The 23,814-nt window shown below is 56.3% G+C and overlaps 1 protein-coding gene across 3 annotated transcripts in view; it reads right to left on the bottom strand.

Annotated features, from left to right (window-relative positions):
- The window catches only part of LIMK2 (LIM domain kinase 2), a 52,467-nt gene that overhangs the window by 2,789 nt on the left and 25,864 nt on the right, over positions 1-23,814 (bottom strand). For 2 of the 3 annotated variants that reach the window (XM_055405534.2, XM_055405535.2), the window contains exons 3-14: positions 10,318-10,453; positions 9,529-9,638; positions 8,809-8,997; positions 7,541-7,646; positions 7,074-7,270; positions 5,821-6,007; positions 4,999-5,085; positions 4,260-4,391; positions 3,960-4,016; positions 2,494-2,559; positions 1,445-1,619; positions 718-773 (exon numbers count right to left, since the gene is read on the bottom strand). In XM_055405534.2, the coding sequence (XP_055261509.1) occupies positions 718-773; positions 1,445-1,619; positions 2,494-2,559; positions 3,960-4,016; positions 4,260-4,391; positions 4,999-5,085; positions 5,821-6,007; positions 7,074-7,270; positions 7,541-7,646; positions 8,809-8,997; positions 9,529-9,638; positions 10,318-10,453 (1,498 nt within the window). Of the gene's footprint in view, positions 1-717; positions 774-1,444; positions 1,620-2,493; positions 2,560-3,959; positions 4,017-4,259; positions 4,392-4,998; positions 5,086-5,820; positions 6,008-7,073; positions 7,271-7,540; positions 7,647-8,808; positions 8,998-9,528; positions 9,639-10,317; positions 10,454-19,039; positions 19,464-23,814 lie in introns of those variants that run through there. The other variant, XM_055405536.2, reaches the window with a different exon arrangement.

Here is a 23,814-nt window from a genome sequence, read left to right as displayed (position 1 = left end):
GGGACGGTGCAGCCACGTGGTGGTGGGAGGGTGCTGGTGTGGGGACAGGACAGGAGGGATGGTCAGAAGCGGGAGGCAGGGGCTTCCCTCCGTCTGGCAGTGCAGGGACGCAGGTTCGATTCTGGTTAGGGAACTAAGATCCCACATGCTGCGGGGCAACTAAGCCCATGTGCTGCAACCACTGAGCCTGCGCGCTGCACCTCGAGGGAAGCCTGCGTGCCTTAACTAAGGCCAGACGCAGTCAAATAAACAGAAGAAGAAGGAGGTAAAAAACGAGTTGAGAGGGCTGTCCCCTCCCATCTCTCCGTATCTTGCTAATGCAGGCTTGTCTCCTGACTGAGAATCTGGAGGAGCCTCAGTGCAAAAGCACGACACCCCCCGACCGGCCTCTGGAAGGGCGGCTTCCACACAGCCCCGCCCGCCCTGTGCTGGAGTTCGGACCCTGAGAAGGGTGGCACTGGATCTGATTCATGGAAGCCTCTGGCACCAGTCCAGGGCTCTGCATACAGAAGATGCTCAACTGACTCCCGTTAGTGAACGATGTTTTTAAAACAGCAAGACTCGAATGTGTCCACAGACCCGTGATAACCGACATGGCCCTCCGCTCCTGCTGACTCTGTGGCACTACGCATCCTAGGAGGAGGAGCCCCTGTTCTGACTGGGGGGCCGGGCTGCCAGGTCTGCTGCCTCAGGCCTGGCCTCCGTGCTAGGGCTCACCTCACAGAGGACAATCCCAAAAGAGAAGACATCCACCGTCTCGTCGTAGCTCTTTCCTTCAGAAACACAGGAGAGCAGGCTGTCAGGTTTGGTCCCGTCTCTGCTCTGCACTCAGTCTGGAGCCAGGTCAGGTCAGAGCCAAGAGCCAGGGCTAGGAGACGTTCTGTGGGGGTGCCCCTAAGGCTGTGGGGACAGGCCCCGTCTGAAAACCACCGCTCCTCAGTCAGACTCCGAGAGATCTCATGAAACCACACTGCCCAGGGTGAAGCCGCGTGGGAGAGTGAAAGAGAACTGGGCCAGGATGCACCTGGACTCTGACAGTGCCTCCCGTGTGCTCTCTGGGCTGAAGACCTCAGAAACGGCTGCAGTGGACCACTTCTGCGGTCTCACGGCCCTGTCTGGCCCAGGAGTCCCGGCCAGCATCTCTGGCAGGTCTGCGCCTCAGCCACGAGGGGGCGGCACACTTCAGTTCTCAGCACAGAGAGAGAACAGGCAGTAAGGCGCCTGAGCCCTTGGGGCACAGGAGCCGAGGTCAGACCTCAGCGTGGGCCCAGGACGGGGCACCAACCAGCCTGCAGGCCTGATCTCAGGGAGGGAGGCGTCTTCGAGGTCCAGTCTGGCACGGGATGAAAACCATGCACCTCCGGCTCCGGGTACCTGGTCTACACACCCTGGGCCTCTGCTGCAAGACGCGGCCCCACCTCCCCTCCGGGGTGCCAGGACTGACCGTTCAGCATCTCGGGGGCCATCCAGTAGGGGTTTCCCACCACCGTGTAGCGCTTCTTGCGGTCGCTCTTGCGTAAGGTACGCTTCTTGGTGGTGGCCTTTTCCATGGGGGGCTTCTTTCTCTCCTCGACTATGAGCCGTGACAGCCCAAAGTCAGCCACCACCACGGTCTTGTCCTGAGAGGACAAGTGTCAGGTCAGCCTGGGGGGTGGGGGACGATGGGATGGGGATGGGACGGTCCCAAGAGAAGGAGAGGAGAGGCGTATGACCAAGGGGTTTCTTGACGTATGGGGCATGGTGTTTGTTTTCTCTGTCTGCGCTCTCCGCATGGCAGACACCCCCAGATCTAGAGGGTGTTCTCAGCAGAGACCCTGCAGCCTGGGACCTGGAGAGTGGAACTCAAGAGGCAGGACAGGATTTCTTTTGTTTTGCTTTTTTCCTCATCCTGCCTTGTTCTGAGAAAGATTTAAAGCTGGAACCAGGATAAGACAGAAAAAGACAAGATACAGGCCTTCCGTAGGGGTGGGGGGCGAAGGGGAGATAAGCTCTTCAAATAGCTACAAGGCAATCATGTGGAAAAGGGATTAAGACCGCTTGCTGTGAGTCCAGAGGGCATGGCCGGGGCCAGTGAGTGGACACCCAGGAAGCCACACTGCAAGTCACCAGGAGTAACACTGTAGCAAGCACAGCTGACTGCGGGGAGAGCGAGGCTGGCCCCAAACCCATCCCTGTGAATTCAGTAGCTCTGCGGCCTCGGGCTGAGGCTTCAGGTGCCGCAGCTGCAAAATGGGGTCCTTGGGGAGCTGCTTCCCCCAGCACGGGGCAAAACCAGGAAGAGTGGCAGGGCTCTACAAACAGTGAGGAACTTCAAGTCCCTTCCAGCCACAGGATTTCAAAGGCTGCTACTGGGAGAAGGTGGGGTTTGTCTGCATGTGCGGGGATCCCCCAGAAAACAGGAGCCCGAGGCGACACCTCTGGTCTAAAGCCAGAGGGGCCAGGCGGTCTCCCTGGCAACAAGGGAGCCAGGAGGGCCGCCCCGGGGGCACGTACCAGCTTGATGAGGCAGTTGTGCGAGTTCAGATCCCGGTGGATGATACACATGGAATGCAAATAGGCCTGGAACCAGAGGTAGGAGCTGAGGCGCACAGCCAGTCAATCGGCCAGATGCTGACTCTGAGACTCGGGGGCCCCAAAACCCGCTCTTCCCCCAGGACACCCCCCACCCCCCACGCCAGCTTCAGAACTCAACCCGGACTCCAGGGCCCTCCTGCCTCACTCCTTGTCCCAGTGTCAACAGAAGCCGACGGCTTCCCCTCTCCTGCCCAGCAGCCTGTTCACCGATCCCAGCCCAGGCGCTGCTCTGTCCTAACGTTCCTGACTCCCCGGGCCCAGGTGAGCCCCCCCACACCTATTTTACTCAGAGCTAGGCCCCTCCCACCCAATCTCTGGCTTTAGCCACCCTGGACCCTTCCTGCTGGGAAAGGGGAAGTGGCCGCCTCCTGGCCCAGCAGATCTGTGCTCCCGGCATACACTTCCCTCTCTGTCCACACTTGCCCTGTGGTCTAGTGGTTAGCACTCAGTGCTCTCACTTAAAAAAAAAAAACGTTATTGGAGTGTAGTTGGTCTACAATGCTGTCTTAGCTTCAGGTGTACTGCAGAGTGAGTCAGTTACATATACGTACACCCACTCCTTGTTAGATTCTTTTCCCATTACAGGGCATCACACAGGACTGAGAAGACTTCCCTGTACTATTCAGTGCTTTCTTTTTAGTGACCCATTTTATATATAGCAGTGTATATATGTTGATTTCAACCTCCCAGCTTATCCCTCCCCCTTCCCCCTTGACAACCGTGAGTTTGTTTTCTACATCTCTGACTCTACTTCCCTTTTGTGAATAGGTTCGTGTGTACCATCGTTTCAGATTCCACACATAGGCGGTATCATATGATGTCTATTTTTCTGTGTCTGACTGACTTCCCTCAGAGTGACAATCTCTAGGTCTGTCCACAGTGGCGAGGGGCCTCACTTCATCCTCTTCGTGGCTGAGTCATACTCCACTGTGTGTGTACTACATCTTCTTATCTCAGCACTCTGACTTTAACCTCTCCCTCTTCCTACCCTCCTGTGTCCAAACTAATCTGTATTTGCTATTTCCCCATCCAGGCCTCCGCCTCTGGCTCTTGTCGTCACCCTGGAGTCACTTCCTTTCCCTTCCCTTCCTTAGTAAGAGTGGAAGGACCCCCCCACGCCCCCACAACATCGGTTCCCTCCCTTGGGTTCCTGGAGCTGCTCACACGCCCACGGAACTTTCTAACCTGCCTGCCGCCCCTCCTCAGGGGGTGCCCACCCCTCTCCTGTGCCGCCTGCCCCCAGGATGGTGCGGGCCTGCCTTTTCCTTCTGGCCTCGATGTCATCCCCTCTCGTCCTACTAAGCACCCACACACTGGCCTCAGCAGATGCCTATCCAAGCTCCTCCCAGACCCACTCTGCTGGCAGGGCTGTTGGTAGGACTCACCATTCCAGAGGCGATACCTTTGGCAAACCTGACCTTCTGCTGCCAGGGGAACGGGTCCTGCAGGATGGAGGAAGGCCCATCAGAGGCTGCTGGGTCTTGTTCTACTGGTGGTCCAGGCCCGTGGGTCAACGTGACCCGCAGTAAACTCTCCCTGCCTGGGCCCAGTCCCACCCACCATGTCCCTTTGCAGGCAAGGCAGCAGGTTTCTCTGATCATTGTGGCTCCAGAGCAGTGGTGACACAGGGGCCCCACTGATGACCCCCTCAAGGCTCTCGGGGACTCTGGAGGTGCTGTGCTCACCACGCTGCGCAGGAAGTCCTTCAGCGTGCCCCCCTCAATGTACTCCGTCAGCAGGTTCAGCTTCTTGTCCTTGTACAGTACGCCGATGAACTTGAGCACATTGGGGTGGTCCAGACTGCGCATCACCTTCACCTACAGGGTAGGAAGGCCATGAGGGCGGGGCCCGGTTTCTTCCTCACTCTTCCTTCAGGGAGTCAGCGTGATACACAGGCCCCATGTTTCCCCCCCCAGTCTCGGGTGCTGGGGAAGACACCCCCACGTGGACGGGGACAGCCTCCCAGGCCTCGTGCTTGGGACCCTGCCTTTCTAGGAGCTACATCTGGGGAACCGGAGAGGCAGGGCCCTAGAGTGAGGTGGAGACCAGGAGGGCGGTACCTGGTGGAGCAGCGGGGAAGGACACCAAGGTGCCAGGCTTGCCCGGGGGGATGTCCGGCGTCGGGCTGCCCTAAAGTGTCTGTGCTCACCCCACACCCCATGAGGTCTGTGAAGCACAGCTCACTGAACCAGTTCGTGCTGTCCTCACTGTTTTTTGTACAAATAATGTGCCGTCATTTACAGGGGGAGCAGGGACATTCCTCTAATTGTCTGCTCTGCCTTAAGAAAACGACAACTCCAAACTAAGCTTCCTCTTCAGATCTTTCTTTTTTGGTGCCGAAAGCTGGGACTGAAGCCATTCTTTAGCATCAGTCTCCCTCTTTTGACAGTGACCCAGACCCCGAGCCCCCACCCCGCCTCCTACCTCAGTTAGAAACGTCTTCTGTGTCTCCTCATCACACCGGATCAGCTCCTTCATGACCATCACTCTGCCCGTGGCTTTGTGCGTTACCTACAAGAAGGGTGACTGTCACTGGCGTGGAGGACAGAGGCCCTTCTGGGGAACTGGGCGCAAATCTGCTGCTGGCCATCCCATCCCCTGGAGGACACGCTGAAGTCATCGGCCGGATCAGACTGACCATTCAAGTGCGGAACACACAGCATGGGCCTCAGAAGGGAGCACACCTTCCTCCCCGGAGAGCTGGGCATGCACAGAGGAGAGGCAAGAACCCGCAAAAGGGATGTGTTAGGGGGAGGCGGGGGAGGGGTGCTGCCAAGCCAAGCGGGGATTCTGGTCATCTGACCCAGGAGCGTGTCTCTTGGGGAACAGGAGTCTGGGGGGCAAGAGGGTCAGTGCCACAGACATGCACCAGGGAGCTGGGGGGGCGGTTGGGAGGAAGCTCTCCAGCCCCATGGCCCCGAAGGCTGAGACACACGGCTTACCTGACCCCCCCTCCCAGCTCTCAGCAGAGGAGGAGGAGGAGAGAGAGAGAGAGAGGTTAGTCCCCGAGACTGTTCAGCAGGGAGGCAGAAGCCACTCCCACACCGAGGCCTCTGGGCACCTAGAAACACTCACTGACTGGAGATGGGGGGGCCACAGGCGACCTCGTCCCACCCGGGGCTCCAGGTCCCCCAAGCTCACAGCAGCAGCAACGCTGCCTTCAGGTGGCCTGGGAGGGCAAGTGATGAGAAATCCCCAGAGGAGGGCGCAAGGGCTTGGGGGCAGCGGGGCGGAGCCGGCGCTCACCTTGATGGCCTGCCCGAAGAAGCCCTTCCCCAGGACCTCGCCGTGGATCAGGTCACAGGGCCGGAAGATCTGCTGCGAGCAGCTACTGGAGCAGCGCAGGGACTCTGAGCGGCTGATATCACGGCTGAGCAGGAGCGGCTCCTTGGGTGAGCTGGGGCCGGGGGACTTGGAGATGCTGTTACTGCGCCTGCGGAGGAGGAGGAGAATGAGGGATGAGGGTGGGGACGGGGCAGCCCTCAAGAGACCCAGCATGGAAGCCTGGAGGCAGGAACCTCAGGGCCACCCCGGTCTTTCCAATGTCTGCAGTCAGGGTGCTGGGACGGGGAAGGGGGACTCTGACAACGGACAGAGGTGTTGCTTGGGGGCGGCAGACATCCGGAGCCTATGTAAGCATGGGAAAATCACCCACAAAGCGGGAACCCTGAGCAACTCTCACCCAGAGTGAGGGACTAGACTCCACCAGCTGGCAGCACTGTCGATGGATCGATGGGAATCCACCACCTTCCATGTCTGCGCAATTTAAGGCCCCAACTGGCTTAGAGCAACAGCCTACTACCACCCAAAATACGAGCAAATGGGACATCTCTGTAGTACCTGCCTGCATTTCCTGAACTTTAGTAAGTGCGTATGATTTTTAGAGCAAAAAAGCCACTATGTTTGAGACATTTTTAACGAGCAGCCAACGGTTGGCGCCTGTCACTCTGACTCCCTAAAGAAGGGGCTTCTGGTCCCCTCTCGTGCATTCATCTCTTGTTTTCTGGTTTTCAACGTCCTTATCTACATTTATCTGTGCCCCGTGTCCAGCTTCGGCACCCCACGCTTCCCCCACAGGCTTTGCCACCCTTTGGGATCCAACACCACTGCCTGCTGCCCAGCTCAGAGTTCAGTGGACAGAGCCTGACCCTCTGGCTTCTCCTGGGGAAGGAAATGGCCACCTACTTCAGTATTCTTGCCTGGAAAATCCCATGGACAGGGGAGTCTGGCAAGGAACAGTCCATGAGGTCGCAAAGAGTAGGACATGACTTAGCAACTACACTCTGGTTTCTAGGGAAAGCTAGCAGACAGCTGGATCAGATCACACATGGGCCCTGGCTATGAACTGCTATGCTCAGGGGGCGCTGGGTCAGCACAATCCTCATTGCCCGCCCCTGGCCAGCTGGCTCCCTTCCTAACCCTGCTGGCCTCAGAGAGCCAGCTCCACTCGTCCGAGAGCTGGGCGTGGGGCAGCACAAAGCCAGGGCGGGACGGGGCACCTCAGGGAGCGTCTCCTCAGCGTTCCCTCCAGGTTTTCCTTGGTGTCCAGGGGGCTGAGGGTGTGCGCATGTCTGTCATTCTGCGCGCGGGGAGAGAGCCGTGCATCTAGCCGCAGCTGGTCCAGGCGCTGGGAGACGGGGTCGTGCTCGATCAGGAGCTGCAGCGTCTGGCTCGTCTGGCTAATGGCGTCCTCCACCTGTGGCCGGGAGTGAGGTGAGGCCCCGCAGGGCGTCCCACTGCAGGCCACCCACCGTCAGACCAGAGGACCAGAGCCCGCTGTGGTCTCCGGCGGCCATTGGCCACACCGTGCCCTCTGCCCACAGCCTGGCTCTCCCCAACCTGGCCAGCCATGCCTGCAGCCCTGGGAACAAGCCAGGGTGACAGAGGGGGTCACCAGTGCTCACAGGCTCAGTGGCAAGACAAAGAGGGTCTGCTCATGGTCCACCCATCCCAGGACACATGGTACCTCCTCCACACGGAGCGTGCGCACGGGGGCCCCGTTGATCTCCAGTATGCGGTCCCCGGGGTGGATGGTGTTGCGGTTGTCCGGACTGATGTGCATCCGATTGACCCTGGGCCAGACAAGAGAGGAGGCAAAGCAGAGGCATCTTTAAAGACAGCCTGACCAATTTTACCTGTGCAAGGAGGGCTCACCAGGCCCTGGGCCCCGACTGGCCCCCAAGGCCCAGGCCACTCAGGGAGAACCCCACTCCATCTCAGTGAAGGGCACCCCACTCACCCAGAGGCCTAAGCCAGAAACCTAGACGGCACTCCCCGCTCTGGGAGTTCCCTCGCTGCTCCCCAGTGCTCACATCCTGAAGAATGCTCCATCATCATGGTTACCAGCACCCCTCTCTTGCTCCGTGCATCAGCCTCCTATCTGGTCTCTACACCTCTAGGCCTGCCCCTCTCCCGTCCCACTTCCACAGCAGCGATGCTTCTAAAACGCTCACCTGGTCATGTCACCTTGCCGCTTAAATCCCTTAAGAGACCCATTGGGTCCTCACGATCCAGGCTCTCTGTGACTTAACAGGCCCTTTCTGGCTACTCCCAACCACCCAATCTACACCAGACATAGCCACAGACCCCCACCTCTGTCCTGAACACAGGTCCGGGCTTAGAGCAGACCTCACCTCCCTCTGACTTCCCAGCCCCAGGCCTCCCCTCTGCTGTGAGCACCCAGTGCCCGGCACACGGTAAGCACATGGTCCCCGTCTCCAGGGCTGGGAGCCACAGTGCCTCACTACTGGTGTTGGATGGACGGCCCCTTTCCCCATCCGGTCGCCGGCCTGGACACGGCACGGAGCCTTCACCTCTCTCCCCCCTCCTCCATTCACTCTCTCAACCAGCGAAACTACAGGCCACGTGCACCCACTATGTGCCAGGCTCTGCGCCAGGCCCCGCGCCAGGCCCCGGGTGTGCAGCAAAGAACCAGACCAGGCTCCACAGGGAGCTCATGGGGAGGACAGGTGGGACACAAACAGAACCAAGCCAGGTAATGTCAAAGAGCAAACATGGTCTGAAACTTGACCCGTGAAAGGTGAGCGGTTCTGGTGTCAGGTATCTGGCGGGCAGCGGTCGCGGTAGGGGGTGAGGGCAGTCAGCGCCAGGGCCCAGGCGCAGTGAGTGAGCCCGGGAAGGCGAGACGTGACGTGGACGCAGGGGCTCTGCTATGATGCTGGGGCTCCGAGGCCTGCCTGTGCACTCCGCTGCAGAACCCACCCAGGCACTCACTCTTTCACTTGCACAGTGGTGGCATAGTTGGAGCAGCCACTCTCCACGGACACGGAGAAGCCCCGCCTGCCCTCGGGGGTGGCCGGCATGGAGATGTGCGTGACGGAGTAGGGCAGCTGGTCCTGGATGGATTCCGTGGACAGCCTCTCAAACATGGGTGCCAGCACCACCTCGTTGTGGCATTTCCCACTGCGGGGAGGAGCAGAAAGGGGGCTGAGATCCTGGAGCCCCACCTGGAAGCCCCCGGCAAGGACGTGCCTTCCAGTGACAGAGTGCATAGCCCCACGTTCACTGCCCTTGCCCGATTCCAGCTGGCTGCTCAGAATGAGCAGTCTGGGTTCTCTGCCTCTGACTCAAGGTAAGAACTGGGCCTTAGCCTGACTTATTTTGTTGACGGAGGCAGTTGGGTTGAGTGAGTTCTAAGGGGCTTTTGCCTTTAACATCCTGGGCTCCCTCTCCGAGAGTCCCCTCCCAGCCATCGTCTCCCTCTGGGAGGCCTGCAGGGCAATATGCTTATTCTCCCAGTAGGTAAGGACAGAGGGCAGAGACGTTCATAATCTTGCTCGCAGCTTTCAGAGCTGGTCAAGAACCATAGCTGTGATGGGAATATACTCAGTGCCTTGAGACCCTGGCAGTCCTTCTGCCCAATTCGCACTGCCATGGGCCCCTCCTGCTCAGCCACCCTTGTCAGGAGGGATGGGGGTGGGGCCGGCGCCGTACCAGTAGAGGGTGGCGTGCTGCACCAGGGCATATGGGTCCCCGTCCTCGATGATCACCTTGCAGCTCGTGCAGGCAAAGCACTCTGGGTGGTACTTGCACTCCCCGGCCACCTGTGAGCAGGTGGGGAGAAAGGTGGACAGACGTGGGGGGATGAGCTTCCACTGCTGCCGGAGTGGAGGGTGGGAGGGGTGAGGGGGCCCCCCCATCAGGGATCCACCATCCCTGCCTGGTCACCGCTGACCTTTGACCTTCCCATCCCAGAGCTTCCAGAGAAAGGGCTGGATTGGTGCCTCTCTGTCATTTATTTTTTTTTTGTCAACACTGTGGGACCTGCAGAATCTTAGTTCTCCAACTAGGGACTGAATCCAGGGCCTTGGCAGTGAAAGCGATGAGTCCTAACCACTGGACCAGCAGGGAAGTCGTTCCCTGTCATTTCTGAGATTGTAAGAAAAAAACTCTCGGCCTCAGTCATGGGCACAGGCCCCCAGAAGTCATCATCCCCAGGAGCGAGGCTCATGCTTCCCTTTAGGGCCCCATTCCATCTCACCGTCTCCCCTCCTTGCCTGCCTCCCCTCCTTGCCTGCCTCCCAACACTGGACCGTTAAGTCTCTGAGAGACGGATCATATCTGGCACTTAATAGGTCTTAAAAATCATCTGTTAAGTGACTGAATAAATAAAGGGAGAGGCCTCGGCTGACGGGAAGACAGAAGGTGAATGGCCACAGGAACCGGAGGCACTGCCAGTGAACTCTGACAACAGAGGGGGCAGAGATGGAGGGATGCACTCACCATGACGGGCCCCGTCATCAGCAGAGAGCATCCGTGGCAGAACTCCCCAAACTTCCCCCAGTAGTCCTTGCGGCAGTACAGCTTCCCGTCCTTCTCGTAGTGCCAGTCGGTGAGGGAATCCTGGCACTCAGAACACCTGAAAAGCAAGGCAAGGACAGAAACCTAAACCTTTCTGGGTCTTGAAGCCCTTGGAGAATTTGATAATTTGATAAGAGCCAAGAAACCTATTGGCTTTTGAATTGTGATGCTGGAGAAGACTCTTCAGAGTCCCTTGGACTGCAAAGAGATCAAACTGGTCAATCCTAACGGAAATCAACCCTGAATATTCACTGGAAGGACTCATCCTGAAGCTGAAGCTCCAATACTTTGGCCACCTGACGCAAAGAGCTGACTCACTGGAAAAGACTTTCATCCTGGGGAAGATTGAGGGCAGGAGAAGGGGGTGACAGAGAGGATTAGATGGTTGGATGGCATCACCGACTCAATGAGCAAACTCTGGGAGATAGCAGAAGGCAGGGAAGCCTGGTGTGCAGCACTCCATGGGGTTGCAAAGAGCTGGACATGACTTAGCGACTGAACAAGAAGCCTCTCCCAGAAAAATACACATATGAGGAAAATGTGCATATAATTTAGGTATGGGGTACATGTCATAGGACTGAAGCCCATTCATGCACCAGTTAAGAACTTCTGGTCAAGACTGATACCTCAATGAACCAGAGAAGCTCAGTGACCTCCACTCTTCAAAACCTACCCATCTCCGACAGCGTTACTGACGGAGCATCCTTGAGAAAAATAGATTAAGTGTATAGAAACAATCAGGCAAATCAGAGAGGGGAGGTCATTCTGTAAGACACCTGGTCTTTTCTCTTTTAAAAAGTTAAAGCACAGGGATTAAAAAAGCCCAGAGACACAGAAACACCCAAATGCAACACCTAAACCTTGGATTCGATTCTGGATTGAAAATGAAAACAGACAAGAGTGACATTTTTGGAACTGAGGAAATTTGAATTTTGCCTATACATTAGGTTATAATGTAAAATCACTGTTAATTTTTTAGATGAGATAATGATACTTTGCCTATACTGACAAATTTATAGAAGAAAAATAGTAAAGTAATAAGAAGAGTCAGTTCAGTTCGATTGCTCAGTCATGTCCGACTCTTTGCGACCCCATGAACCTCAGCATGCCAGGCCTCCCTGTCCATCACCAACTCCCAGAATCCACCCAAATTCATGTCCATTGAGTTGGTGATGCCATCCAACCATCTCATCCTCTGTTGTTCCATTCTCCTCCTGCCTTCAATCTTTCTCAACATCAGGGTCTTTTCAAATGAGTCAGCTCTTCGCATCACGTGGCCAAAGTATTGGAGTTTCAGCTTCAACATCAGTCCTTCCAATGAACACCCAGGACTGATTTCCTTTTACTTGCAATTTACTTGTAAATAAGTAAAAAAGAAAACTCTGTGTATGTGTGTATACAGACATATAAAGTGGCTTAAACTTAACAAATGATGAATCTTAGGTGAAGGATATATGAGTGTTCTTTCAACTAGTCTTTCAACTCTTTTATATATCTGAAATTTTTCAAAATAAAATAATGAGGGGAAGAAAAACTCCATCAGCACCATGTAACACATGCGTGTGAGCCCCAGAGATCCTTTCTCCTCCAGTCACTGGGCTGTGAAGCTCCACACTGGTCAGGCTGGGGGTGTTCTGGGCTCATGTCTACAGACACACGATCATCCTCCCATCTGTCCTTGGCACTCAGAGCTAAGAGCCCCTCGGCCGGGTGAGCCTGTCCCACCTCCCTCTTCCTAGTGAGCAGACTCTGTTCTTGTCCTTGAGGCCTCGTGGCACCTACACTCTCCTTGCTTTCTGAGAGGCAGGGTGGAATTGTTCTTGGTTTGAATCCTGACCTGTTGCTTACTAGTTATGCCATCTTGGGCAAGTTATTTCACTTCTCTGACCCAGCTTCCTTATCTGTAAGATAGACTACTGTGAAAATAAAATAATATGTGTTAAAGTACAGACAGTTTGGGACTTCCCTGGCGGTCCAGTGGCTGGGCCTCTGTGCTTCCACTGTAGGGAGCAAGGGTTCGATCTCTGCTCGGGGAACTAGGGTCCCACAAGCTCTGTGCCAGGGCCAAAAATGTTTTCTAAAATAGCTTATATAAAAGGCCTAGCACTGTTAAGAATGCTGTAGCGTCCATTGCTATTGGGTGATGATGATGATCATGGAAACTCATGTTATCAGCCAGTTACTGCCACTAGCTGGGTGGTTTTTGGACAACTTCTCTTACTAGCTTTTTCTCACTGACAGAATGTGGCCCATAGCATCTACTACAAAGAGGCACTATGAACAAGGAAGTTAACAAAGAGGAAAGTCTTCTGCAAACTGTGAAGGGCAAAGCAAGTGTGTTCTTAGAGTAACTTGGTAGGCGCTGCAGATAGAAAAGATAGATTATACAGGGTCCCCTCCTCCACTTCCAAGAGCTTATAATGAGTAGAGGAAGAAAAAAATCTAAACAAAACTTGATTAATAGTGCAGAGGGAGAGGCTGAGATGGGGGCGTCCGCCATCAGCCACCCACTCTTAGCATTTCTCATTTGTCCTTTGGCTGCTGAATTTCAGGTAGACGAGTATGGATGTGAAGTGCCCAGGATAGCTCAGTGCAGACCACGAGTTACAGGAGGTGGAGGAGAAGACCCCGTTATGGGCATGCAACTCCAGCTCCTCTCAGCGTAAAAGGCACACTTTTACATGAGCTCTGAGCTGGGAGGAAACACCAGGTTCAGGTTCTTAGGAACCACATGTCTCTGGACAAGCCCCCTTTCTGGGCTCAGTATCCCCACCTGTAAACTGAGGGGATTAGACTTTCCCCTGAATGATCCAAGGCTCAAATCTCAGCACCATGTACCTCCCTCCACCCCGCGCCCGGGTGATCTTGGGCCAGTTGCTCAGCTCCTCAGTTCTGAAGAGGCAACATCACCTATTTTCAGGCCAGCAGTGAGGGCAGAACTCAGTTCTGGATGGTGGTGACGTGCCCAGCACAGGGGCCAGCACCAGGGGCAGGGCCTTCCTTCATGCTCCCACCTTCTGATGTAAAGCATCTGGGTACCTGCCTTCTTCCTTCACTGAGGAGAGGAACAGCATCCCACCCACCCCTGCGAGACTCAGCATCATGCAAAGGGCCTTTGGGGTAAGCCCTCAGCAAACATTTCCAGAGTGAACACTGTGGGCGTGGTGAACACCAGCGGTCCAGGTGGGAGCACTGGAGTTCCGTGGCTCCTGGTCACTGGGCCCCGCCCGCCCCTCTCCTGTCTGAGGTGGAGGGAAGCTGCTGCAGACGAACCTGCACCAACCGTTGGCTGGGGCCCTGCTACACCCTTGCCATGGTATGTGTGCCGCGGGGCATGGGAGCACCAAACATGTCCTCCTCTCCACTGCCAATATCCTGCTTTTGTTTGTTGCAAGTAGCATAGGCCAGGCCCGGGAGCGGGGCAGGGAGAGGGGCGAGTGCAGGCATGCAGGAGCCAGACATGCCGGCCTCCCGGGAAGCAGACCTGGCCGGAGCGTGACACCGCCACGCACACGTCTGCGTCACGGAATGCCTCTGCAGGGCACAGCCAGCTGCTCAGCCAAGGCCAGCTGCCACAGGCGTCTCTGAAGAACAGGAAGGTGAACGCCTGACAGGAGGACGGGCTGTGGGTCCCCAGGCTGCTTTACACAGGACACAAGTGGCTCTGGGCCTCCGGGGACATTGCCAGGGCAGACTCACTTAAATGTTCACAGCAGCTACAGTGACCTGTTTAGAGAATGTAACCATACTCCGCGGCGCTGTATGAGACACCTGACTTATATGAGCTCTAATCCTGACCGCACCCTGCAGGGTGATAGGATTAGCCCTGTTTCACAGACTAGGAGATTGAAAAGCAGAGTCAAGTCACTTCTGAGAAGTCGTCCGGAACACACAGGACGGAGCTGGAATCTGCACCAGCATGTGCCTGCGCCTCACGGTGCAGCACATCCACTAAGCTGGGCCTCGGGGCTCGCATCTGTGAAGACACAGAGGCTGGAGCCCTGAGAGCTCGCATCCCTTTGAGTGTCAACACCTGCTGGTGCTTCTGAAGCCCAAGGACCCAACGTTAAGTGGCACAATGACTCTCCTCCTCCACTGAGTCCATGGCAGGCTGGTCCCCAGCAGACTCTGCCCCTATTGCTGCTGCTGCTAAGTCACTTCAATCGTGTCCGACTCTGTGCGACCCCATAGACGGCAGCCCACCAGGCTCCCCCATCCCTGGGATTCTCCAGGCAAGAACACTGGAGTGGGTTGCCATTTCCTTCTCCAATGTGTGAAAGTGAAAAGTGAAAGTGAAGTCGCTCAGTCGTGTCCGACTTGTAGCGACCCCATGGACTGCAGCCTACCAGGCTCCTCCATCCATGGGATTTTCCAGGCAAGAGTACCGGAGTGGCTTGCCATTGCCTTCTCCGCTGCCCCTATTAAAAGGGTCCAAAACGCACTCTGGCAATGTAAGGTGTGACTCAGGAGACTCCCACCTTGGTCCTCAGGGGCCATGGCCACAATACCTTCTCCCCAAAGCCTTTCCCAGCTTTCAATTTTCTGAAGTTTCAAGTGAAAAGTTATCATGTGCCCTGACTACAGGTCCAGGGCATTGAGCTTGGAGGTGGTGGGGCTGGCGGTGGAGCCAGACCCCAGGGACAAGGCATCAGTCACCACACTCTCTCAAGCAGTGAATGGAGTGGAGACTCTCCAGCCACAGGCTTTAACAACCTCCAGAACTTTCCCCAAGCGCTATGGAGAGCCTAGGCAGGTGGAGTGGACCAAACCCTGATGGTCAGTTCAGTGGGCGGCTCAGATCCAAGCTAAAGCCTTTGGAGTCAGCAGGGAACATACTGGTTAAGAAATAATAATCAAACTTAAAGTTTCATAAATAACTTAAGACCTGGGTCCACATTCCGTCTTTGCCACTCACTATCTGAGTCACCTGAAGCCGGTTACTTCATGACCTTGAGCCTCAGCGTCCTCATTCGCACACTGGTGATGATGAGAATGAAACCACGGACAGATGCCCAGCGAGAGCCTGGCCCAGGGCAGGGGCCTAGGAAGTGCTCATCTCCCCGCCTCCCTCTCCGACTGGAGAACACTCGGGGTGAAAGGAGACAGACCCCTCCTTCTCCCAGGCCCAAGCAACAGGGACCTGTTTCTTGGCCCAGAACCAAACAGATTTCTGGAAACAGGGAAGGTCCCCAAATGAATTATTTATCTAGCCAGTTAGAAATCAATTGATTATAATCAATTCCGACCAATGAGGAAACAGTTACTGTGCATGGAGGGTGTGCAAGATGGAACAAGCAAGGTGCTGAGAGAAGCCAAGTGAGATAAGACAGACGCCTAGCCCTCAGTCACATGAAAATTCTTCAGACCAAATGTTTACAGGTGAATTTTCCAACTTAGGTGGCAAAAGCGCCAGAACGGCCATTGTTACCACGGATTTACACAGGTTAAAGAACAAGCCCTCCCACGTCCTGCTTGAGGGCCTGGCCAGATGCTCGTCCTTAGCCTCTGACTGAGCAGAAAGCAGAGAAAGCTTCTTCCAGCCCCTGCCTCTGAGCACTGACTGGGGTGGACGGGGCACCTGGCAGATCTCTCTGCTCTGGCCTGAATATCACAACTGGGGTTGCCACACCTCCTCTGGGCCCGAAGGGGTTGGGGGCAGATAGAGCAGGGGCCCAGAGACTCAGGTCCGTCAGAGCTCAGCTTTCTACTACCCCAGACCCCTCATCATCCCTCCTTCCTGCAGACCCTGCAGACTCAAACAGGCTGTCAATTAAGCTGTAATTATTATGGAATAAATAGGTTGTTATCCTGTTTGAAAAAATTAACCAAACACACAACGAGCCTCTGATCAGCAAGAAATAAGTGTTGCCAGAGTGCGCTGACTCGGTTCCAACCAGAAGCCAGAAAGCCTGTGGTTTCAAGTAATCTGTGCCGTGGTGCTGCAGCTAATGGAAGAGGGCTTGTGTGTCTGAGGAGCCACGTGGGTTGCAGAGCTGGGAACCATTCACCTGATCTGAGTCCTTCATTTTTCAGAGGAGAGCGAAAGTCCCAGGGGACCTAAGGCAGCTGCCAAATATGACTGTGAAGGTGGGCAGGGTTAAGAAGAGTTTCTCCCTTTAAACAAGGGTTGCTTTAGAATACAAAGATGCACTTGTTTTCTTCAAGAGACAATGTATAAACCAAACTCACTAAATCAATGTCAGGCATTAAGGGGAAAGCTGTAAAAAAGAAAAATCCTTTAATGATGTCAGACAAAAGCCCCTCCTTAATTTTCCTCTTCTGTAAATTCCAACTGGAGGGGTTTCCTTACTCACAAGGACATCTCAGCCCCCAGCCCTGGTACATGGGCAGAGGAGGACGATGGCTGTTTGCCGGGCAGGGGCGCCTGGGGCACAGAAATCGCATTCTTCATCCCCGGCTCCCACTTCCCTCCCTCCCCGGCGAGCTGTCACGCCTGATCATGTCCCCATGGAATCTGGTTGCGTCACTCTCCTTGAAGCCAGACCCAGAACTGTGTGCTCAAGGCCTGGGGTCAAGGACTTAATTTCTTCCACAGAATCTGGCAAGGGTCATGTCGAGGAGCCCAGGAAATCCAGTCCCTACACTCCGCAGGGAAGGAAACCGAGGCCCACGGTGGGGTCAGGCACCTGGTCAGAGGGCAGCCCTTGAAGACATCCTGCGGTGAAGGAGGGAGCGAGGGCAGAAGCGCCTTTCTGACCAGGCAATGACACTGGTGACTGACTGGACTGCTACCTGGGAGAGGAGAGGGTCTGGGTGGTCCCTGGGTGGGGAGGCGGGGCAGAGCCCCATGCTCGGCTATCTCTTCAGAAGTGGCTTCAGGAATGTGGACTCCCATCTGGGGGGAGGGGAGAGGGTCTAAGGCCTGCCAGTCAGTCCCCCCTGACTCCAGCTGGGCAAACAGAGTTGGGGGGAGGGCTGTCAGGTTGCCTGGAGGGGCCGGGGCAGAGCAAGACAAAGCATGGGCAGACTGGGTGGCGCGGTGGCCAGGTCCTCACGGGTCCATGCTGAGTGTCCATTATCTGTTTGAGCTCCAGAGGGGCTGTGTCATGCCCCCAGAGATTAAAACGGGCACACATTCCTGGCTTCTAAGGGAGCCACCCCACCCCCAGGCTGCCGATCCAGGATTAAGAGTAAGAGGGATTAATGAGGCCCTGGCTTAAACTAGTGGCTGCTTCAAACACTTGGCATCTTGATTCCACATGGTACAATTCAAGATCAATCCCCATCCCCAATGGCCCTGCAGAGGAGGATCTCTGCTGTCCCCATCACGTGCCAGGAAAACTATGGGGAAGCCTTTTCCTGCTTGCTTGTTCTCTCCTCTGTGAGAGGAAAGCAAACCTGAGAATGATCCTGGGGGAGATACACGCAGGGGGAGGTGCAGCCTCCCGAGGATGAGAAAACAAACTGATGGAGACAGACAAGGCTGGCCAGAGAGACCCCGCAAGTTAACTCTGCTGAAAGCAGCTACCACATCTGTAAAATGGGGACACCAAAGGTCCTGAGGCTGTCAAGAGATTGCACGATGAAGTGCCGGGCAGGATGTCTGGAAGAGGCAGCCCGGACGACCAGTTTTATCCCGCCCCCTCAGATCCTGGGGTTTCCCACCACTCGGCCAGGGTCCGGTGATTCTGAGAAACCACGTGGTGTTCTGCTTTTCTGCCCAGGGCACGGCCACCTGACTTATCCCAGCAGCACAGTCTGGGCAAGGGGCTGGGCTGGGGACGCCAGAGGGAGAAGCCGACCAGGATCACGGGTGAGAGGGAGGCAGACCTCAGAACAACAGGCTGCTCCCAAAGAATGAAAACAAGCTCCACCCCAGCCAGGAATGGCTCCAGCCAGGAGGGACCCAGAGGCCAGAACCCCCTGGGGAGTTTCTGTTGGGAGGTGGGGTGGGGCAGACAGCAGAGAAAGGCAGGTCGGAGGTAGACCTGAAGTTTCTACATCTCCCTGTGAGAAGCCCCGCAAAAGCTTGGGCCTGGGGACCTGGCAGGCATGGGGGCTGGCCCCCCAGCTCGGGACCCTCCAAAGCTGGCTGCCCCAGGTCTCACGTGCCCAGGCCTTTGCCAGGCAACCCTACTCACAGGGAACGCAGGAGCCCTTCGAGCCCAGAGGCCAGGGCGCCTGCTATTACGAGAACAAACGTGTGTAATGAGAGAGCTTACTGTGTACCGGGCTGCCCACACCCAGCCTCGCCGGCTTCCACGCTGTTTGGCGAAACCTGCCCATCCTGCTTGTTGGGACAAATTCCCAGGCAGGCGGCACAGCCCACAGGTGAGACGTGGAGAGCTGGAAGAACAGCCCCTCCTGCACTCCCCCCGGAAGAAGTAACACCGCGAGCAAGCCAGCTCGGCAGCACCTTGCACCTCTCGGAGGGTCATCCAAGTGCGTCTGGGAAGCCCGGGGAGGCCGCAATCCCTGGGGGCTGCGTCCCGACCGCGCCTCCCCTCCCCGCTCCCAGCACCTGGGGTGGGGGGGCCCGGTTCCCTGGGGAAGTGACTTCCACTGGCTTCTGCCTGACAGATGTGCGATCGGAGGGCAAGAAAAACCCGAGAGGCAGAGCGGGGCGGCCTCGGCCCTCCCCTCAGGACCGGGGCCCAGAGAGGAGATGGGAAGCGCGACTCACCGGAAGGGGTCTCTGGAGGTGAAGTAAGCCTGGACGGACAAGTAACTCCCCATCTTCTTCCCACGCCAGACACACAAGCTCAGCTGCAAACCCGTCGGGGAGGGCCTCCGGCCTGCGGGCGGCCACCATGACAGGCCTGGGGCTCCGGCAGCGCTGGCTGCCCAGCTCACCTCTCCCTCCGGGGCGGCCGGAGGGGTGTGAGCGCTCTGAGCCCCTTGCCCCCCAGCGAAGTCCCGCAGGGGCTCATGGCTGGGATGCTGCTCCCCGGTTCTCCGAGGCTGGGCGGCCCCTCGGGACTCAGGAGAAGCACCTCTCTGCAGAGGCTACACGCACTCAGGCATTCTCAGGCAGGGGCCGGTGACTCGCCAAGAAAGAGGCGCTGCTGTCAAGTTAGCCTTCCTCGGCAGCCCCACCCCTGCCGGGGGAGGGAGGGAGGAAGGGGAGGGGCTCCGCGCGGAACGAGGTGTGTGGTTGGAGCAGCTATTAGGAAACAGACCTTGCAGGCAAGGGGTGGAGCCGAGCGGGAGGGAGGCTGCAGGCTGGCGCTGCAGACAATAACCAGGACTGGCTGGGTGTCCATCCCTGAGCCTGGGGAAGGGCAGGGCAGGAGACGGGGTGGGCACAGCAGCCCCAAGTGTCCCTGGCCTGAAGAGCTGCCCAAAGGATGGGAACTCTGCTCGGAGGTAAAGAAAAGCCCAGGAGACCAGCTCTTGGCCAAGCCACACCCCCTAAAGGGGGGGCCCTCCGGCTGCAGAGGCCGGTCCAGAGACTCAGGGCCAGGGAGCTAGCTGCCCTCTGGGCTCTCGGCTCCGGGCTGGCATCTACTTGGTGCTGGCACGAGGGTCCCCATTCATTCCTTCCCTCTGCCTGGCCTGGGCACTCCACTTCTGGGCAGCGCTGCACCGCGGCTAAGGAAACAAGGCCCAGAGAGTCATGTTGCCTGCCCTTTCTCCTGTGACAAGTGCCGCATGATGCTGTCTTATTTCTCTGACATGGGGGTGAGCTCCTCGGTGGAAACAAAGGAAGCGAGGTCCAGAGAGATTAGGTCACTTACCCATGGCCAAATAACTAGTCAGCGGCAGGGCTGGTGTTTAAATGCAGGCTCATGTGACTCTAGAGCTGGAGGTCTCAGCCGCCGAGCTTCATTCTGCCTCTTCAAGGTAAAACATCTCCCGCAAAACCCCTCTGCACACAGGAGGAGCACAGGGACTGGAGTCCAGGTCACTTATGCCCTCTCACTCATTCATTCATTCCCGGGATGCCACCCATCGGCCTCAGCAGGCAGTGGTGCTTCTTCCCCGGTGTGCACGGTAACCAGGTTTCTCACACTGAAAACCAGGGCACGATGGAGGGCAGGGCCCAGGGTGCCTGTGGGGATGATGAGCCAGGTGTCTGGAGAGGGCACTGGCTAAACCTGGGCCCACCATTGAGAGTCCCTCACCCTCTGCCTGAGGAAGACGGGGGCACATCCAGACCCCACTGCTGGACTTGAGGGAGCGACGCCTGCGTTCTCCCATCCGACACACGCTCCTCTCCATGCAAGTCACCCTGTCCCAGCGACAGGAAAGCCTGTGGCGAAGGTGGAGGCTGGGAGTTGGGGGGGCCTCTTCCCATTCCTCTACTGATGGGGCATGGGGATAAGGGCGCAAGTGATAAGACAGGGTGTCTGCACCCTGTTATAAGCTACCACTTATGGAGCACTTAGGACGTTCCAGGCCCTGCATTATCACTTATCTGTCATACTTAAATGGCCAATACATGGGGGTAGATGTTATCACCCCATTTAACAGATGATGAAACTGAGGTTCCTAAGTGTTGTGTCACTAGCCTGAAGACAAACAGCTGCTGAGTGAGGGAGCTGGGTTTAAAATCCGGTAAGAGCTGGGGTTGGGACACTTTTTCTGTAAAGGGCCAGAGAGCAAACATTTGAGGCTTTGCAGGCCTAAAATGAATACGGATTGTGTGACCGCAGCACAACAGTGTCCTATATATATAAAACAAATGAATGGGTGTTGCTATGTTCCAATGATGCTTTACTTATGGATACAGAAGTTTGAATTTTGTGCTGTTTTCATGTACCACAAAATATTCTTTTGCTTTCCTCTGTTTAAGAATGTGAAGGGACTGCCCTGGTGGTCCAGTGGTTAAGAATCTGCCTTCCAATGCCAAGGACACGGGTTTGCTCCCTGACCCGGGGACAAAGAACCCACATGTCTCAGGGCAACCACAACTAGAGAAAGCCCACATGCTGCAAGAAGACCTGACGCAGTCAAATAAATAAATAAATATATTTTGGGGACCAAAAAAAGATAACAATTGTGAAAATCAAAAGGTTGTACAAAAAGAGGCAGTGGGCTAGTCTGCTGGCTTCTGCCCCACAGGCATCCCCCTCAACCACACTGTGCCTGGCCTCTAATAGTGAAGAGCACTTCTTGCATTCGTGCAGAATGCAGCCACGCCTGTGTCCTGCCACAGGGGCCCCACGCTCCAGCCCCCGAGGCGGCCTGCGGGCAGCGAGCCCTGGACCAGCGCGCACCCTGCCCTGAGCCCTGCTCGCAGCACCTTCACACGTGAATGAACTTAAACCACACCAGCTGACAGTCCTGTGACTCCCCGCTTTTTATGGTGGAAGGAACTGAGGTACAAAGAGTATAAACCCCACACCTGAGGTCAACCAGCTGCACATGTGAGAGGTGTAGCCAGGATTCGAACCCGGGCTGTCGATCCTGGGCTCTACCGTTGCTATGCTGGAGCCTGGCCTGGGACTGCAGCCAGACTGTCTGGGTTTGAATGTGACAAGGCCCTGCACGTAAGCCCTTGGCACGCAGTCTGGAACACATTAAGGGTTGATAAATGTTAGCTGCTAATATCATTAAGACCATTGTTACCACCGCTACAGGCTCGCTCTGTGGCCTTCAGCAAGTCGCTGCCTCTGTCTCGGTCAGGTCTCTAAAAAACTGCCAGCTTCCACGTTTTTCAGCCCCATGAAGTTGCAAAGGACTCCCTGTTTCCCCTGGGTCTCAATTTGAGTTTAGACCTCTTGAGCTGGCCCTGGGAGGATCAGGATTCCGGCCTGGGGGCCACACAAGAGAGAGAGGAGGAGGGGCACAGAGTAGAGGGGACAGCACGCGGGATACTGAAAGGCCCGCCCAGCTGGAGAGCAGGGAGCTCTCTTTCTTCCAGCCAACTACTTCTCACCAAAAATCTACTATGTTCCCCTGTAATTCGATCAGGCAAGGAGGGGGCCCCAAATTAAGTCTGGAACTAGCAAATTATCTTCTAATTGCACCTTCTGATTTCCATCTGATGAACAGAGTGCGGGTGGAAGAAAATGCAAGCCACAGCGAGACAGGGCCAGGGAGCCCATGAGCATAACTCCTCTTGACATTTCACACAGCTCTGCTGTTCCAGCGGCGGCGGGCTCAGTGAGTCGGTGTCTAGGAATGCGAGCGAGGCTGCAGGCGCTCTCCATCCCCCTGCTCCCTCACAAAGGACTCGGTGGGTGGGTGGGCGTGTGGGGACATCCCTGAGGAAGAGATGCAGCCGCCTCCCAGGCCCCTCCTAGATAGAGTCCGCTTGGCCCCCATAAATCCAGACCTCCAGAGAAACCACGAAAGATGGGGGACCACCAGATTTGAGAAGCCGCTGGCCGCTCAGACCCAAGGGTGTGGCTCCTTGGGGCCAACTTTGAAGGGCCCGAACCCCTCAGAACGGGAGGTGAAAGGTCACAGTGGAGGTTGTACTTCCATGCCCTGCCCCTGGATATTGGTTCTGGGTGGGAAGCCACTTTTCTAGGTACCAGAGTGGCTGGCATAAGATGCGGCGGCTACCAGAGGCAGTGCCGGGATCCCTGGACTGGCGGTGACGGCGGGGGAAGATGGCAGGAGAGGCAGTAATCTTCCGCATGTTTCACAAGCTGGAAACCTGGCAGGGAGCCCAGCCGACCAACTCCTAGGGATCAGCTGAGGATCGGGCCTTCAAGGTGGCTGGTGAGAGGCTGGAGGGGACAGCCCTCCAGGCTGGCGGCCCCACGTGAACACTATGAATGAATTAATCACCCCAGCCTCTTCTCCGAGGCAGCTCTGGTCAGATAGCCTGACGCCTGAGGAACTCTGTCCATGTGGGGCCCTCTACTGGCCGGGAGGACTCTGACCAGGGATGGGAACTCAGGGACCTCAGCCGGGGAGCAGCGTCACCCCATCTGCGGACCATTCTTCCTGCCTCTGCTCCCCTTCTATTCCAGCTCATTTTCCACACTACAGCAGCAGTCAGCTCTCAGTAAAGAGAGTCCCAGCAATTCTACTGCTAGAAATTTTGCCCAGAGAAATATTCCTACAAATGTGCCGAGACACGTGTTCACAGCATGGTTTAATACTAAAAGATGAGGAACAATCCATGTGTCTGTCAGCAGGACTGGGCTAAATACAAGCGCACACCCATGCAACTGAATACTATGCAGCTGTTAAAAAGAATGAGGGAGCCCTTAGGTCCTGAAACAGAAACTATCCTGGATGAGGGCTTATATGAAAAATCCGGGCGTCAGAGAGAATGTGCAGAGTGATCCCATTGTTTCAAAAGTCTGCATATGTAATTCTTAGTGATCACCTGCTGGCCATGCAGGCTCTCCCTGGGTAGTCCCCAAGCCCTTGTTTCCTTAGCTCCTTCTGCAGCCTCCTCCACCTCCAGCTGGCAGCTGTCTCCTCCCTTTCCTAGGCCCACCTCCCACAGAGCACTCAATCTTCTCAGGAAGGGGATCCCCTGATGCGTCCTCAAGC

Source organism: Moschus berezovskii, chromosome 19, assembly GCF_049115385.1.
Source record: "Moschus berezovskii isolate FMDL1 chromosome 19, NW_MosBer_1.0, whole genome shotgun sequence".
Lineage (NCBI taxonomy): Eukaryota > Metazoa > Chordata > Mammalia > Artiodactyla > Moschidae > Moschus > Moschus berezovskii.
This window is presented reverse-complemented; position numbering and strand designations above follow the sequence as displayed.